We start from the raw sequence: 14,238 nt of genomic DNA, 5'->3' as shown, positions 1-14,238 counted from the left end.
TACATTCCTTGAGAAATGCATGAGGAGAATCGGTTTCTATTGTTCCATACTATCTATTGTCCCTGAAATGATAAGGACTTTGATCTTAAATATTATTAGCACATTAGAGTAACTTCCCAACATTCCAATATACCACAGAAATTTTGCAAGAACAAAATTACTGAAGAGCCCAGTTCGTGTTTTTCCTTTGTGAGGCCTAAGTCTTTTGGGGCATAAGCATGTTTGTGTCCAGCATGCTGTACTTTTAACACTCTTACTGAGGCTTTTATATAATGTAGTCCATATATGAAATACAAGGAAGGTAAACTTGTGCTAAGTTGAGAGAGAAATTTTGTAACACAGTATGAGCTTCACAAAGAGAGAGAGCATATAAAGAACCTTTGAAAGCTGTAGTGGGAATTAATATTGATTAAGAAAGTAAGGGAAGTTAACGGTATTGTGCCTTTCATACATAATATGAGAGCCTTCAGTGGAGGATCTGTTAAATAAATATAGGTTGTCTTCCATCAAATATGAATTGCGTGCTTTTCTCTGCAGAAGTAAATGAGATGTTCTTTTAAGTCATCTACAGCCCGGGAGGTGGTGTTTATCCAGCCAGTCACCGATGGGGGCGGAGTGGGGAGTAATTCAACTTTCGAAGAATCCAGCCTAGTCTGTATTCTCCTTGCTTAGCTGGAGCGAGCATTGTTCACACTTCTGTTGTTGCAGAGCAGGAGCTAGAACTGAATCAGGAGGTTCTCAGGATGGTAGCTGTTGTCATTGTTATTAGAAAAGCAAACCATTTTATGTGTAGGGCTATGGTGGATCCTCTTGCACCCCTCCTGGGAAACCTGCGTTCTTGATTACCAATATGAAATGCCTGTACATGAACACACACAGCATGGGGAATAAACAGGAAGAACTAGAGATCTACGTGTGGTTGCAGGGCCATGTTCCCGTTGCAATTACAGAGACATTATGGGATAGCTCACATGACTGGAATGCTGTCATGGATGGCTGCGTACCTTTTAGGAAGGACAGACCAGCAAGATGAGGAGGTAGAGTTGCTCTTTATGTGAGAGAGCAACTGGAATGTATTGAGCTCTGTGTAGGAGTAGATGAAGAATGAGTCAAGAGCTTATGGGGGCTCTCAAAGTTGAAGAATTAAGGGGCAGGCTAATATGGGTGGCTCAGTTGTAGGGGTTTACTACAAGCCACCTGATCAGGAAGAGGAAGTTGATGAGGCCTTCTACAGACAGCTGAAAGTAGCCTCACGTTCACAGGCCCTTGTTCTCATGAGCAACTACAACCACCCTGATATGTGCTGGAAGGACAACACAGCTAGGCACCCACAGTCCAGGAGGTTCCTGCAGAGCATCAATGATATCTTTTTGACATAGGTGGTGGGAGAGCCAATGTGGAGAGGTGTGCTGCTGGACCTTGTAGCAACAAACAAAGAAGGACTGGTTGGGGACGTGCAGGTTGGGGGCAGCCTTGGCTGCAGTGACCATGAGATGGTGGAGTTCAGGATGCTGCATGGAGGAGGCAGGGCAGTGAATAGGATTACAACCATGGACTTCAGGAGAGCTAACTTTGGCCTCTTCAAGGACCTACTTGGAGGAATCCCATGGGTTAGGGCTCTAGAAGGTAGAGGGGTCCAAGAGAGCTGGTTAATATTCAAGCATCACTTCCTCCATGATCAGTGCATCCCTATGAGTAAGAAATCAAGCAAAGGGGGCAGGAGACCTGCATGGATGAGCAAGGAGCTTCCGGCAAAACTCAAAGGAAAGAAGGAAGTTTATGGAATGTGGAAAAAGGGACAGGCCATTTTGGAGGAATGTAGGAACGTTGTCAGAATATGCAGGGATGTAACGAGGGAGGCTAAGGCCCACTTGGAATTAAATCTGGCAAGGGGTGTCAAGGACAATAAGAAGGGGCTTCTTCAAGTACATCATTAGCCAAAAGAAGACTAGGGAAAATGTGGGCCTGCTGCTGAATGAGGTGGGTGCCCTGGTGACGGAGGATACAGAGAAGGCTGAGTTACTGAATGTCTTCTTTGCTTCAGTCTTTGCTGCTAAGGCTGGCCCTCAGGAATCCTGGGCCCTGGAGGTAAGAGAGAAAATCTGGAAACAGGAGGACTTCCCCTTGGTCAATGAGGATTTGGGTTAGAGATCATTTAGGCAAACCAGACACTCACAAATCCACAGACCCCAATGGGGTGCACCCACGAGTGCTGAGGGAGCTGGCAGATGTTATTGCTAAGACACTCTCCATCGTCTTTGAAAGGTCATGGAGAACAGGAAAGCCAGTGTCACCCCAGTCTTCAAAAAGGACAAGAATCATAGAATGGTTTGGGTTGGAAGGGACCTTAAAGATCATCTAGTTCCAACCCCCCTGCCATGGGCAGGGACACCTTTCCACTAGACCAGGTTGCTCCCCATCCAGCCTGGCCTTGAACACTTCCAGGGAGGGGGCATCCACAACTTCTCTGGGCAGCCTGTTCCAGTGTCTCACCACCCTCACAGTGAAGAATTTCTTCCTAATATCTAATCTAAGCCTACCCTCTTTCAGTTGAAAACCATTCCTCCTCATCCTATCACTCCATGCCCTTGTAAAAAGTCCCTCTTCTGCTTTCCTGCAGTCCCCCTTGAGGTACTGGAAGGCTGCTAGAAGGTCTCCCCGGAGCCTTTTCTTCTCCAGGCTGAACAGCCCCAACTCTCTCAGCCTATCTTCATAGTAGAGGTGCTCCATCCCTCTGATCATCTTTGTGGCCCTCCTCTGGACTTGCTCCAACAGCTCCATGTCCTTCTTATGTTGGGGGCTCCAGAGCTGAACGCAGTACTCCAGGTGGGGTCTCATGAGAGTGGAGTAGAGGGGCAGAAAGACAAGGAACTACTGGAGAGAGTCCAGCGGAGGGCTACAAAGATGATTAGAGGACTGGAGCATCTCTCATGAGGAAAGGCTGACAGAGAGCTGGGTCTGTTTAGTCTGGAGAAGAGAAGACTGAAAGGGGATCTTATCAATAGTTACAAATACCTTAGGGGTGGGTGTTGAGAGGATGGGGCCAGACTCTTCTCAGTGATGCCCAGTGCCAGGACAAGGGACAAAGGGCACAAACTGAAACATGGGAAATTCCATCTGAACGTGAGGAAAAACTTTACTTTTGAGGGTGACAGAGCACTGGAACAGGCTGCCCAGGGAGGCTGTGGAGTCTCCTCTGGAGATATTCAAAACCTGCCTGGACGTGACCCGGGGCAGTGTGCTCTAGGTGAACCTGTTTTGGCAGGGGTTGGACTAGATGATCTCGGGAGGTCCCTTCCAACCCCAACCATTCTGTGATTCTGTGTTCATTTTAGTGAATTGTGGCATGGAGAAAGGAATGGAAGAGAAGCCTTTCAGAACATCCTCTTTTGATACTGAGGTGGGGAGAATGAGCCCAGCACATACATGAACTTCTGCTTTTCTGGTCTGTAGATATCCCTCAGACTGACTGCTAGTAGGTGGCGTGATCATCACTTCATTGTCCACCACTGTCTTTATAATTACTTTCTTTTCCAGAAGCGTAAAATATCCCTTGAGGGCTAACTAACATTTCATTTCTAAGCATTAGTGTAGTATGTATTTAATTTGTGAAGAGTTCACTGATGTCTCTCTTGAAATTTTTTCACATGGCATTTTTTTCATGCTTCCAGTTCTCATTACCTGCTCGCAGATCTCATCCATTCAGGTTATTGCTTTCTGGAGAAACAAGAAAAAAGAAGCAGGAACTGCTTGTTTGTTCCCCCACCTCCACGATGGAAGGCTTATCTACTTATACAACAGTGTTTTCTATTGTGAACTTTAAGGTTCTAGGAACATCTTGAGTCTTTGAATTTGTCATTTTACACTATGTTGTGTGCATTAAAACGCTATCTTTTTCTTGAATAGTTTATTTATTAGACAGTAAATTTGAAATACTTTCTTTCATTGTACATTACTTCCCAGCTGTTGCCATGCGAACAATTTATATTGCTAGTTTTTTTGTTTTCTATAGTTGTCAATGTTTTTTTTATGTTTTAAGTAAAAATCTGCTGACTCGGTGCACTCCTCTGTTTTCATTTTGTTAATATATTAAAGAATTAATAATTAACACTTGTCAGGTTTGACCATTTAGTCCTGCTACTTTCATCTTAGTCAGTCATGCTTGTCAGGAGTAAGAGAGGACATCATTACATCATCTTCTTCAGAAACCATTCAAAAAAAGCCGTATTGATTTTTTTCTTTTTAATACAATTGTTTAACGGTAATTTGAATTTGTGCTGTAAAATACAAATAATTGCAACCAGTGATAATGGTAAAGTCTTTTTCTTCATATTAGTTGAAGTAGAAATAATGTCATCCTTCCTCCACCGTTACGAAGCAAAGCTGTAATATCTATCAGTGACTTATGTATACAATATTCAGAATTCTGATTTTATCTGTTGGATTGGAGTTTGGTGTTTTGTTTTTTTTTTTTTGTTTTTTTGTTTTTTTGTTTTTTTTTTTGTTATAGTATATTCCCAGCTCTAGAGTCTTCATGAAAAGGTATCATGTTAATAATAGCTAAAACTGGCACTTGCTTTATAAAGTTGTTTTTGTTTGATCTGGTTTCTTTTGGGGGGGGTGGGGCGGAATGTTCTTTTCACAACAGGGGGGGGGAAAATTTCCAGTTTCTTTCCCTTTGGAATAATAAGTAGTGAACATACAGGGATTTGGTAGTGTATTTTAAAGGTGATAATGCAGTTATTTTTTCGTTTTGTGAACACATATGGATGTTTTGCTAGCTTTTTCCGAGTTGACAAATACATTAAGTCTTTTTCTTCTTCAGTATATTGTATTTAAACATATCCTAAGAACTGGTGGTTGAATTTATGAAATAAGAATGCCCACAGTCACGAACTATGATGTCATAAGAGGGTGTCTGTAACTGTCATGTCAGAAGTGTTGACAATAATGTATTACTTCAGTTTGGTTTTAATCAAGCAGGTGGCAAAAAACACGAGTATTGTTATTTTTGTTGTATCATACAAACCAGCTTCTTTTCCTGCAGCCATTCCTGTATTTGTTTCCTGATTCTGCTCTGGTTGCTACACTGCGAAGCAGCTGTGGGTGATCATTTTGACAGGTTCCTAAATTCTTCAGGTTTCCCTTTTATATTCATGCAGCCTTGAACAAAAGGAAGGAAGTGTGCGATGTTGTGTAGCAATCTTCCTTTTCATTTCAGGGTCTTTCTCTTTCCCGTTAATTTGTTAATATTAGCAGTTCTCAAGACTGGCTCCATTGAGTGCACTTATAAATCCACACAATGTGGAGAAATAACAATACTTAAAAACCGGAGGGGTTTTTAACTTCCTTAGAATTCTTAGTGTCCTAGGATGACATAAATTGGTTTCACAAGTGGTGCTATAGATGGCCTTTGCAGTTACAGGTCTGCTGAAATGAGATCTTTTGATTATTCCTTCAGAGAAACCATATGCAGATACACGTAGTTGTGACCTCCCTCTTCAAAATGCTTCACATCCATTCATTCAACTGAGAGAGAAATTCTTATCTATGCAGAAAAGTACTTCTTCCTTTCTAAAGATGTTTGTGGAGGGGTTTGATGGGGAAGAAAGTTTCTTGACCAAAACCAGTGTTGGATAAAGTTTTGTCTAGATGAATCTGCTCTGGTTACAAGGAAGAACAAGAGCCCCATACTGACCAGTCTGCTCATCCTCCAGAGAGTCAGAGGTTGACTTTGGTGTTCCCCCCGAGGAAGTAAAGCTTGCTTTTAGTTTCTGTTTCATTTTGTTAAAATGTGCTAGAAGAATTTTAAAAATTCATATGAAACAACCTTCACAATTTAAGTTTGCATAAATATAAGTGTTTTCCTGTTAATGTTGCAAATATGTTAGAGATAAATTGAGACGGTGTACTTATTGGTGTAGTTGAATTGATCTTACAGTAACAGTTAACTTACAGTTAACTGTTACTGTAAGATCAATTCAACTACACCAAAAGGGGAAGTTCTGTGTTGCAGCTCTGATGTCCTGTGCCTTGCCTTGTGTTGGTGTTAGTAAGATGGCTTAGCGGTATCTTCAAAGTGTATTCTAAGGCAAAGGAAAAATTTGCCTTGTTGAGAATTGATCTGAGTTGCATGAAAGACTTGGGCACAGCTTTTTGTACCCCTACTATACATAGTGCTTATGATACATCTTTTAATGAGGATTTTCTTAATGGGCTGGCAAAATGTTAAGGGTCCCCAGATGCTTAGCTGTTTATGTGCATGTGATCTATAATTTCTTTGAACATCCTATATAGAAAAATCCTGGTTTTGTTCATAAAGTCAAGTTCCCTTTAAATACCTGGAGCTATCTAATTAAGGAAATGAACTACCCTAACTTCATCTCCAACAGTTTTCGTAAGCTAACTGTTGTGGTAGCAGTTTCTATATGCTCTTGAACAGTGACTGAATTGTAGAAGACAAAATATTAAGAAGATGTCATAGTGTGAATATTCTCTTCAGCAGCTGTGCAGGTATTGCATATCATCTGAAAATGGAAGGCCCATCTGCAAATTAATCTGTGACAGTAACACTAGGGACACCAGCAGGAACTGTGTTACGATTTGTACAAATCCAGAGATGAGACCAAAAACTGGGGAGAGGAAACAAGGCACAAAACCCAAGATTCTGCATTAAAACATTTGCAGATTGGAGTAGGTTCAGCAGATGAGCCTGAATGTTGAGAATCAGTTCCCACACGTGTAGTAATTTTAAGAAACTCACTTTGGACTTGTGTGCTTTGCTTCTGATTCCAGGGGTCATATTCTTTGGATTGAGAGTGGGCTGACTCCAAGAGGTATTCATAGTGATGGGAATAAAATTTTAAAGAGTAGTAGCTTTGATTAACTGTCAACAGAATTCCAGTCCTTCCAGTGCTGTTTGCTGAGGCAAAACACGCAGCATGAATGAACAGTTCTGCAGCAGTTCTTTGATGTAGAGGCAAATACATTTCTCAATTTAATGTCTTCAGAATGTGGCCAAATAGGTACAGTTTTGAAATACGTAATTTAAATTGTTTTATTAAATCATTTTAATACCACACGTATACCTAATAGATTTTAATATAGATGTTACCCATTTTGCTGCAGTTTTTATTTCTGAAAACAGACATAAAATAAGGCTGTTCTGAGCTTGGAAGTAGGTGAAAGCGTATGCTTGGGATACAAACTGAGACCCACTCATCTAGTCACATATATGGCTTTGTGTCTATTGAGTACAGCAAGGCCTATCTTGTTACAGCTTACCATTTAGGAAAATAATTTTAAAACTAGCATAGCAAGGTAAAAATGGCAAATTAAAATACAGATTAGATCAGTAGTTTGAATTCTCCACAGGTGTTTTTTAACTGCTTGTTAACATTTCCTCATTTTATTGATGGCATTTCTCATTTCGATGGTTAATACAAGTGTACACGAAGTAAATCACAAATATGGGCGAGACTACTAATTTAGTATTTGGACTTAAGTATTACAGGATAGGTTGATCTTTTTTCCCCTTTTGATTTCCAGTTTTAATAAAATGGCTTAACGAAGCTCGTAATTTCAGATTAAGTATTAAGGTATTTGATTACTGTAATATATTAAAATCAAGCAGTTCATAATTGAAGCCAAATTTGAAACGTAGTCAGACCATGAGTTGATGAAAGCCATGGATTAACCAGCTGGAATTAGAATTTGTTGGAAGTCTGTCAGGCTTTTGAGAACTGGTGCAAAGGACCTTCCCTCCCATTTAAGTTATTCAGCTACTTCATTTTAATGGCTAATGTTCAAAATCAAGAAACTGGAAGTTCAGGAAGTTGGGAAATTGATTTATTTATTTAATTATTCATTCCCAAAGTGTAAATAGGGTCATGAGGTAAGAATATAACAGGTTAAAGATCATGACCAATATGGTGAATAATTTTTATTAAAAAATGTGTGTTTGCAGCACAGAACATAGTTTTGATTGTGTGTGCTGCTTAAAAACTTCTAGGGCAACTTTTCTCAAAGTAAAAGTCTTTTCTAAGTGGATTCATGTTTCTGACTTTAGCTTTACTTAGTCTACAGTAACTGTGTAGTAAGTAGAAGGTAGTAGACTGCATTTTATGACATAAAGGATATGAAAAGAATCAGATCTTGGGAAATATATGCTATGGTATATAAATTGCCTAAGCAAGCATGTCGAGGTGGCATATTCTTCAGTTTAGCAAAAACTAGTGAAAGAACTGGTAGAATGAAATGTGAATCCTTTAGAAAAAAGAAACAGTATGAGAATAAAATCAGAGAGGTATCTTTCTTGCAGATTGGAAAGAATAAATAAAATCTTTTTGCATTTCATTTTTTTTAAAGGTAAAAATCATCATGTTTGTTAGAAGTTGTTTTGTGTTTGGGAAATCAAATGTTTCTGGAGTCCACAAATAAACCAGAGAAAACTTTTATCGTTCATTTGCTATCAATTTGCATTAGAATGAGTGAACTTCCAAATCTCTTCTGTCTTAAACACATTTCTTCTTTGAAAAGTAATGCTAAATACAAGTTATTGAGAGTGTTTGTAGACATCTTGCTTTGCAGAGTAATAAAAAACTTTGTTATTTCTCAGAAAGTGTACAGAAAATGTATTATTTGCTTTAGTTAAATACAGAATTTTGAAAACTTTGTATTTCTTTTTCCCAGGCTGTTCGCTGCTATGAATCGCTAATTTTGAAAGCTGAAGGAAAGGTCGAGTCTGATTTCTTTTGTCAGTTAGGTCACTTCAACCTCTTATTGGAAGATTATCCAAAAGGTAAGGTTTTTTAGTACTTCTGATAAATGTCATTGGGGGATTGTCATTGGATGTAGGTGACACAGCAGAATAAAAAACATTTGGATAACTCGCCGTTTTTTCCATTTGTACTATATTTCAAAGCCCATAACAGAATTAAGACTGATGATGTCTTTACAAAAACAGTTGTATTCTGACTTCTCTTTTTTTTTGTTTTTTTTTAATTGGAAAAAAAAAAAAAGCAAACCCAACTACTAGTTCAGGTATGAATATGAAGTTCCTGTAGTTTATACAGTGGTACCACACTGCCTGCTTCATTTTTCTAGTTCGTTATTACGTGACAGTACAAACAGTTGAACCCATCCTTCTGAAGCTTTCCTATGGGGGGTGGGAGACACAGGTGCACAGGACGAGAGCCTGTCTTAGTGCTTCCCTGTATGTCCACAATCTCAACAGGTAAGGCAAGGCCGAAAGTGTTAATTCAAAACCAAAAATCTGCACTTCAAGTGTGTTTCAAGTTCTGTTTTAAATACTGAGTGGAAGAACTGGTGTTAGGGGTTTGTGGGGGGAGGAATGTGCGTGGAGGGTTTTTTAGGTCTCTGCTTCATCAGTCTTTGAAATTACTTAAATGTTTTTTGCCATCATTGCAGCCAGTGAACATAGAACCTTATGTACACTTGTGCTTTTTTGCTTATGAGTCGGTAGAGTGCTTTTTTTGGTAGCAGTGTGGATTCCCAAAGATACTCTGCTGTGTTGCTGACAGAGACACGGGGCTAGATCTTCAGCTTGTCCTCTTTCCTCTTCATGTCACGCTGGGTGTGAGGCCCAGTGTCTGATAGCTGCCTTCCTTCCAGTGATTGTAGGAGGTATGGATAAGTAGAAAGCCTTTTTGGATCTTACTCTACCTAGCTAATTAGAACAGGTCAGAATATTTAATTTTTTTCATGGGATGTCTTTTTTCATTGTTGCTTTTTAGTTTTAATATGAGTGCAGTTCTGTTTGACTTTGCAGAAAGGACAACCACTGCTGCCCCCGCCCCCCCCCCCCCCCCCCCAAATGTCTACTCCCACCCCACCCCTTTTTCCAAACACACAAAAATACTGGTTTACAATTACCTTGGGATGTAGAAATAGTGAAAGGAATTATAACTGATAGTAGTTCGAAAGCACTGCTTAGTGATTCAGGCTAGCTGTGGACTGTTTCATAACAGTGTGTCTATGTGTCCACTTGTTCACTATGTGTAACATAAACCAGTGTGAGTTAGGATTCCTGGAAATTCCTCACCTTCATTTTTTAGGTGACAAATATTTAGATTTGATATTGTTAGGGAGGAATTTGCAGTTACCTAAATTCAGTATGTCAATTCAGAAGGCTTTGAGTGATTGAGGCATCTGTCTCTTTCTGTTGAATATATGGAGAGCTTAGGGACTTGAGTACCCACAGCTTGTACCAACATCTTAGGAACCCACAACTTTTACCTACATCCCATCCAACTGGTGTAATATAACCACTGTTTTTTCCAGTTCCAGAGACATGGGAAAACCTGAAGGGAGCATGGCAATATGCTGGCTGTAGAATTTCTTGAAGAATGGTCAGATCCCATATTTTATTTTATTTTATTTTATTTTATTTTATTTTATTTTATTTTATTTTATTTTATTTTATTTTATTTTTATTTTATTTTTATTTTATTATTATTTTTTTATTCTATTTTTTAAAAAAATTCAACCACCCCCTCTGCAAACAACTTACACTGTTTCTGATTAGCCTAATACAAATTGGTATGATGTGAGTGCAGTATGGCTTACTGGACGTATTTTACTTAGCAAAGACAGCACAGGATTGTGGGCTGACTGTATTAACTCTACTGTTGAGTTGGTAACACCTAAGAGCGACAGGACTAGACGTTATGGATTAGAGGCAAGGTTTACTGATAGGGAGTCTGCTTTGTACTGTGTGTATAGTTCTAAGTTAGAACAAGCATAAAAAATACAAATGATGGTTGAAAATACAAGTTCTCCAGAACTGTAAACAAGCATGAGCAGAAAACTATGTGGGAAGAAACATTTAGGCATTAAAAACCTGAACTAAAATACTTAGTATTTTCTTAGATGCCTGTTTAAGATCACATCTCAATCATGGAAGAAGTCTCAAGAAGTGAAAAAACTTTGTTAGTAATGAAGTATAAAAAAAAATAAGGTGTATCTGTATTTGCAAAGAAATGGGCCAGTAGTGAAAATAATACTGGAGGAATTTTATTGATAGGAAGAGGGAAGTTAAAGGGGGTTTCTTACTAAGTGAGAGACACAAGTTCTTGTTCACAGCAGTTGAATGTTGCTGCATGTACGCAGGGAATGTCAGTTAGGGGTGGGCTACCTTTGAATGTGGAGTAAATTGATGGCTGATGCCTTGCTGAAGTCTAAATATATCTAGCATATATATTTATATTTTCAAATGAAACCTGTTAAATGTTATAGTAATTTCTCTTGAAGTGCATTATGTTTATGTCACTTGTAGCCACTAAAGTCCAGATTCAATATGCTTTTTTAATAAAAAAGAAGTACTTGTTTCCAACAGAAGTAGTGAGTTTACATCAGAAATTACTGCATAAGGTTCATTCTTCTCTGTATCATATCTGAGGTTAGACTAGAGTATTGCAGTGTCTTTTCCTAGCCTTTAAAATGTCTGAAGCTGGTCTGCAGCTTGTAGTTTTCCCAAAATGCAGTATGTTCGAATTGCTGTTGTTAGCTAAAGGGTTTTCTCTGCAGCCATGACATTGAGTTGTCTTGTTAATGGCACTCTGCTGCTGTTAGGATAAGGTCCTAGGCAAGGCATCAGCCTTTTTGCAGATTTTGAATACTGTGAGCCACTGACTTGTATTCAGACAATTTATAACCAAGGCAGATTGACTTAGCTTAACAAGACTGTTCAAGGTGGTTTCTGTGCCCAGGTTTCGTCGTCTTGATCATTACTGGTCAGAATTTGGCTTTAGGATTTCACAAAATGAGAATGGTTGCTCCTCCCAGTCAAAACTATTCTGTTTCCAGTAGCATTTTCTTAACTCTAATGTCTTCCTCCTTTTTTTGAAATGAGGCAGCTATTCCCCAGCTGTTTGATTGTTTCGGAGGTTTCCAAACCCGTTGTTCCCGGGGTGTGTCTTTAGCACCCCCCTGCCCTGCTTGTTGCTGCTCTCTGCTTTGTGCTGGCACAGCTGAATGTGCAGCTGTGTCGGGGGGGAACTGATCCAACTGAAAAATAACTGAGCAGAAAAAAGTGACGCAGTTGCCCCAGAATGTGAAACCTCAGCCTCAGGCTGATGAGTTGTCATGTAGGCTTTTGGACTCTGGCAGCATTGTGAATCCAGCTAGGACTTCGTGGTATATACATGTGAACTTTGTTTGCTACTGCATTCCTTGGGATTTTACCAAAATTATTGTGCTGCTAGTCTTGGAGGAAACTGATACTACATCAGTAGTTGGAGATTTTTACTTTCCCCCCCTCCCCCCACCTCTGGTTTCCATAAAGAGTACAGAGTGTAGGCAGTGATCTTTAAGGTTTAGGTTCTTGTTGAATGCTGTTTGATCAGCTCATGGACTCTGACATCATCTGTGTTTTCCTTAGGGATCTTTGTATCTGTTTTGTAGAAGGGTCATATATACTGGCTGTGTTCCAGCCTGTGACTTGGAGGACAGCTAACAATTGCACAAGTAGAGACATACTTTTATCATTTTCCTCCTTGAATTGCTGTTCCCTAAGCAAAATTCCTGGAAGTAGATAATGCAATTAATGAATGATTTGGGAAAAACATGCAATTATTCACATCATAGTTACTACAGCACAATAAATACTGCACTAAAATAATTCTTATTGCTGTGCTCAAGTGGTGATCACATTTTGTATGTAGTGTGTCAGAACAGTTTTAATAATACTTATTTTGTTTGTAGATAGTGACTGCATTGTCAAAAGCACTAATATCAAAATACTGTAAGTAAATTGTAAGATAGTGTTAATTAGTCCAAGGGCATTTTTTAGCAATTGTTGGGCTAAAATTTAAAATAAAGCTGGAAAAAAACCCCACGGTATGTTTATTGAGGTGCTAATTTATTAAGATACAGCCTAAACCCAAAATTTAAACACTTTTTGATTTTCTTGTATAAAGTTGTTTGGTTGCAAGAACAACTCCCAAACTTAACAGTGTATGTGTGTTCCTTTGTGCTTAGAATTCCAGCTCTGTAGAGAATTTCTCTGTAGTGGTTAATGTCTTAGTCTTTTAAGACTTTGAAGGAAGGTATTGTCATTAGGAAGCGTTTCAGTGCTCTGAGTTCTGAGGTACAGAGTAGTAGGAGTCATCTTACAAAATGTAAGAGACACCTTCCCAGCACAGATAAGATTATGCTGGTTGCTGCGGGGGTGCTGTGGGGCTGTCTTTTACTGATGAGTCCTGAAGAACTAGAATGGGTTTTAAGTAGTGTAGCGATCTGAATGAGTTGAGGAAGAGATGGCTGTGTTTCAAATAAATGTGATTTTTAGGTTTAAGTTTTTTATTTTGTTGTTTGTAATTGTTAATAACTGGCAGAAATTGGGTTGCTTCTATTTAGAGCTGTTTACTTCAGGACGTTGTTAAATTTGGGGCAGTTTAATTTCAGGAGGTTCAAACCGTTACAAGAAATTCCTATAGAAAGAGCTAAGAATGTTGTCTTAAGCTTAGAACATTACAGTGTTCTTTATAAGTAGAGTGTGTGTAGGGTGGGAGTTAGCAGTAGAAGATTGTTGTTATAGAATATAGCTGGACCATGTTTTTTGGCTGATTGTCTGAAAATTTTCTTTTTGGGCAGTGTTCTAAATAAACAATTGTTAAAAGTCATTTTGCGAAATATGTTCTTTGAGGATTTTTTGAGCTTCATCTGATTCCATTGTGTTCCTTCACTGACATTCTCAATATTTTAAGACCTTTCATAGAGTTCATTATCTAAAGGATTTCTGTAACAGTAAACTCCTTGTCAAACTTGTATATGTCTTCCGTGTTTAATACTTAGTCTCCTCTGCAGCTCATAGTTGGGCATGGATCAGTGGACTTCTCACCACTTTGCTGCTGCATTGTATTTCCAGATGAGGATGTGTAGTTGTTAATAAAATTACTTAGAGGACTATTGGGTGATTTTTCTTTCTTAAATGTATGATCATGTTGCCTTTGTGTGTCTACCTTCATTCTGTGTTGAAAGGAAGACATGCTTTAGGCTGCTTTGATGTCTCTTTGGTACTTTCAGCACAGATCTCTGGAGGAAATGGAGAACAACCTCTTTACTGAGGCCTTGGAACAAAAGACCTGAGCTGCGTTTTGCTGCTCTAGCTTCCACAACATTTTTTTGGTCATTGACTCATCCTTGGAATTTCCTTACCTTTTGGTGTCTTTAATTTTATGGCCCAGCAGTGTTCATCTTGCTAGGTTAAAACACTGT

The 14,238-nt window shown here is 39.0% G+C and overlaps 1 protein-coding gene across 17 annotated transcripts in view; it reads left to right on the top strand.

Annotated features, from left to right (window-relative positions):
• Positions 1–14,238, top strand: part of KDM6A (lysine demethylase 6A) — a 165,915-nt gene that overhangs the window by 29,151 nt on the left and 122,526 nt on the right. For all 17 annotated transcript variants that reach the window (XR_011050315.1, XM_068425267.1, XM_068425261.1 and 14 more), the window contains exon 3: positions 8,692–8,800. Coding sequence is in view for 16 of the 17 variants with exons in the window: in XM_068425267.1 (XP_068281368.1) it covers positions 8,692–8,800 (109 nt within the window). In the remaining variant the exon portion in view is untranslated. The remainder of the gene's footprint in view (positions 1–8,691; positions 8,801–14,238) is intronic.

This window comes from Nyctibius grandis, chromosome 2 (assembly GCF_013368605.1).
Source record: "Nyctibius grandis isolate bNycGra1 chromosome 2, bNycGra1.pri, whole genome shotgun sequence".
NCBI lineage: Eukaryota > Metazoa > Chordata > Aves > Nyctibiiformes > Nyctibiidae > Nyctibius > Nyctibius grandis.
The sequence above is the reverse complement of the archived record's forward strand: the minus strand, read 5'-3'. Positions and strand labels throughout refer to the sequence as shown.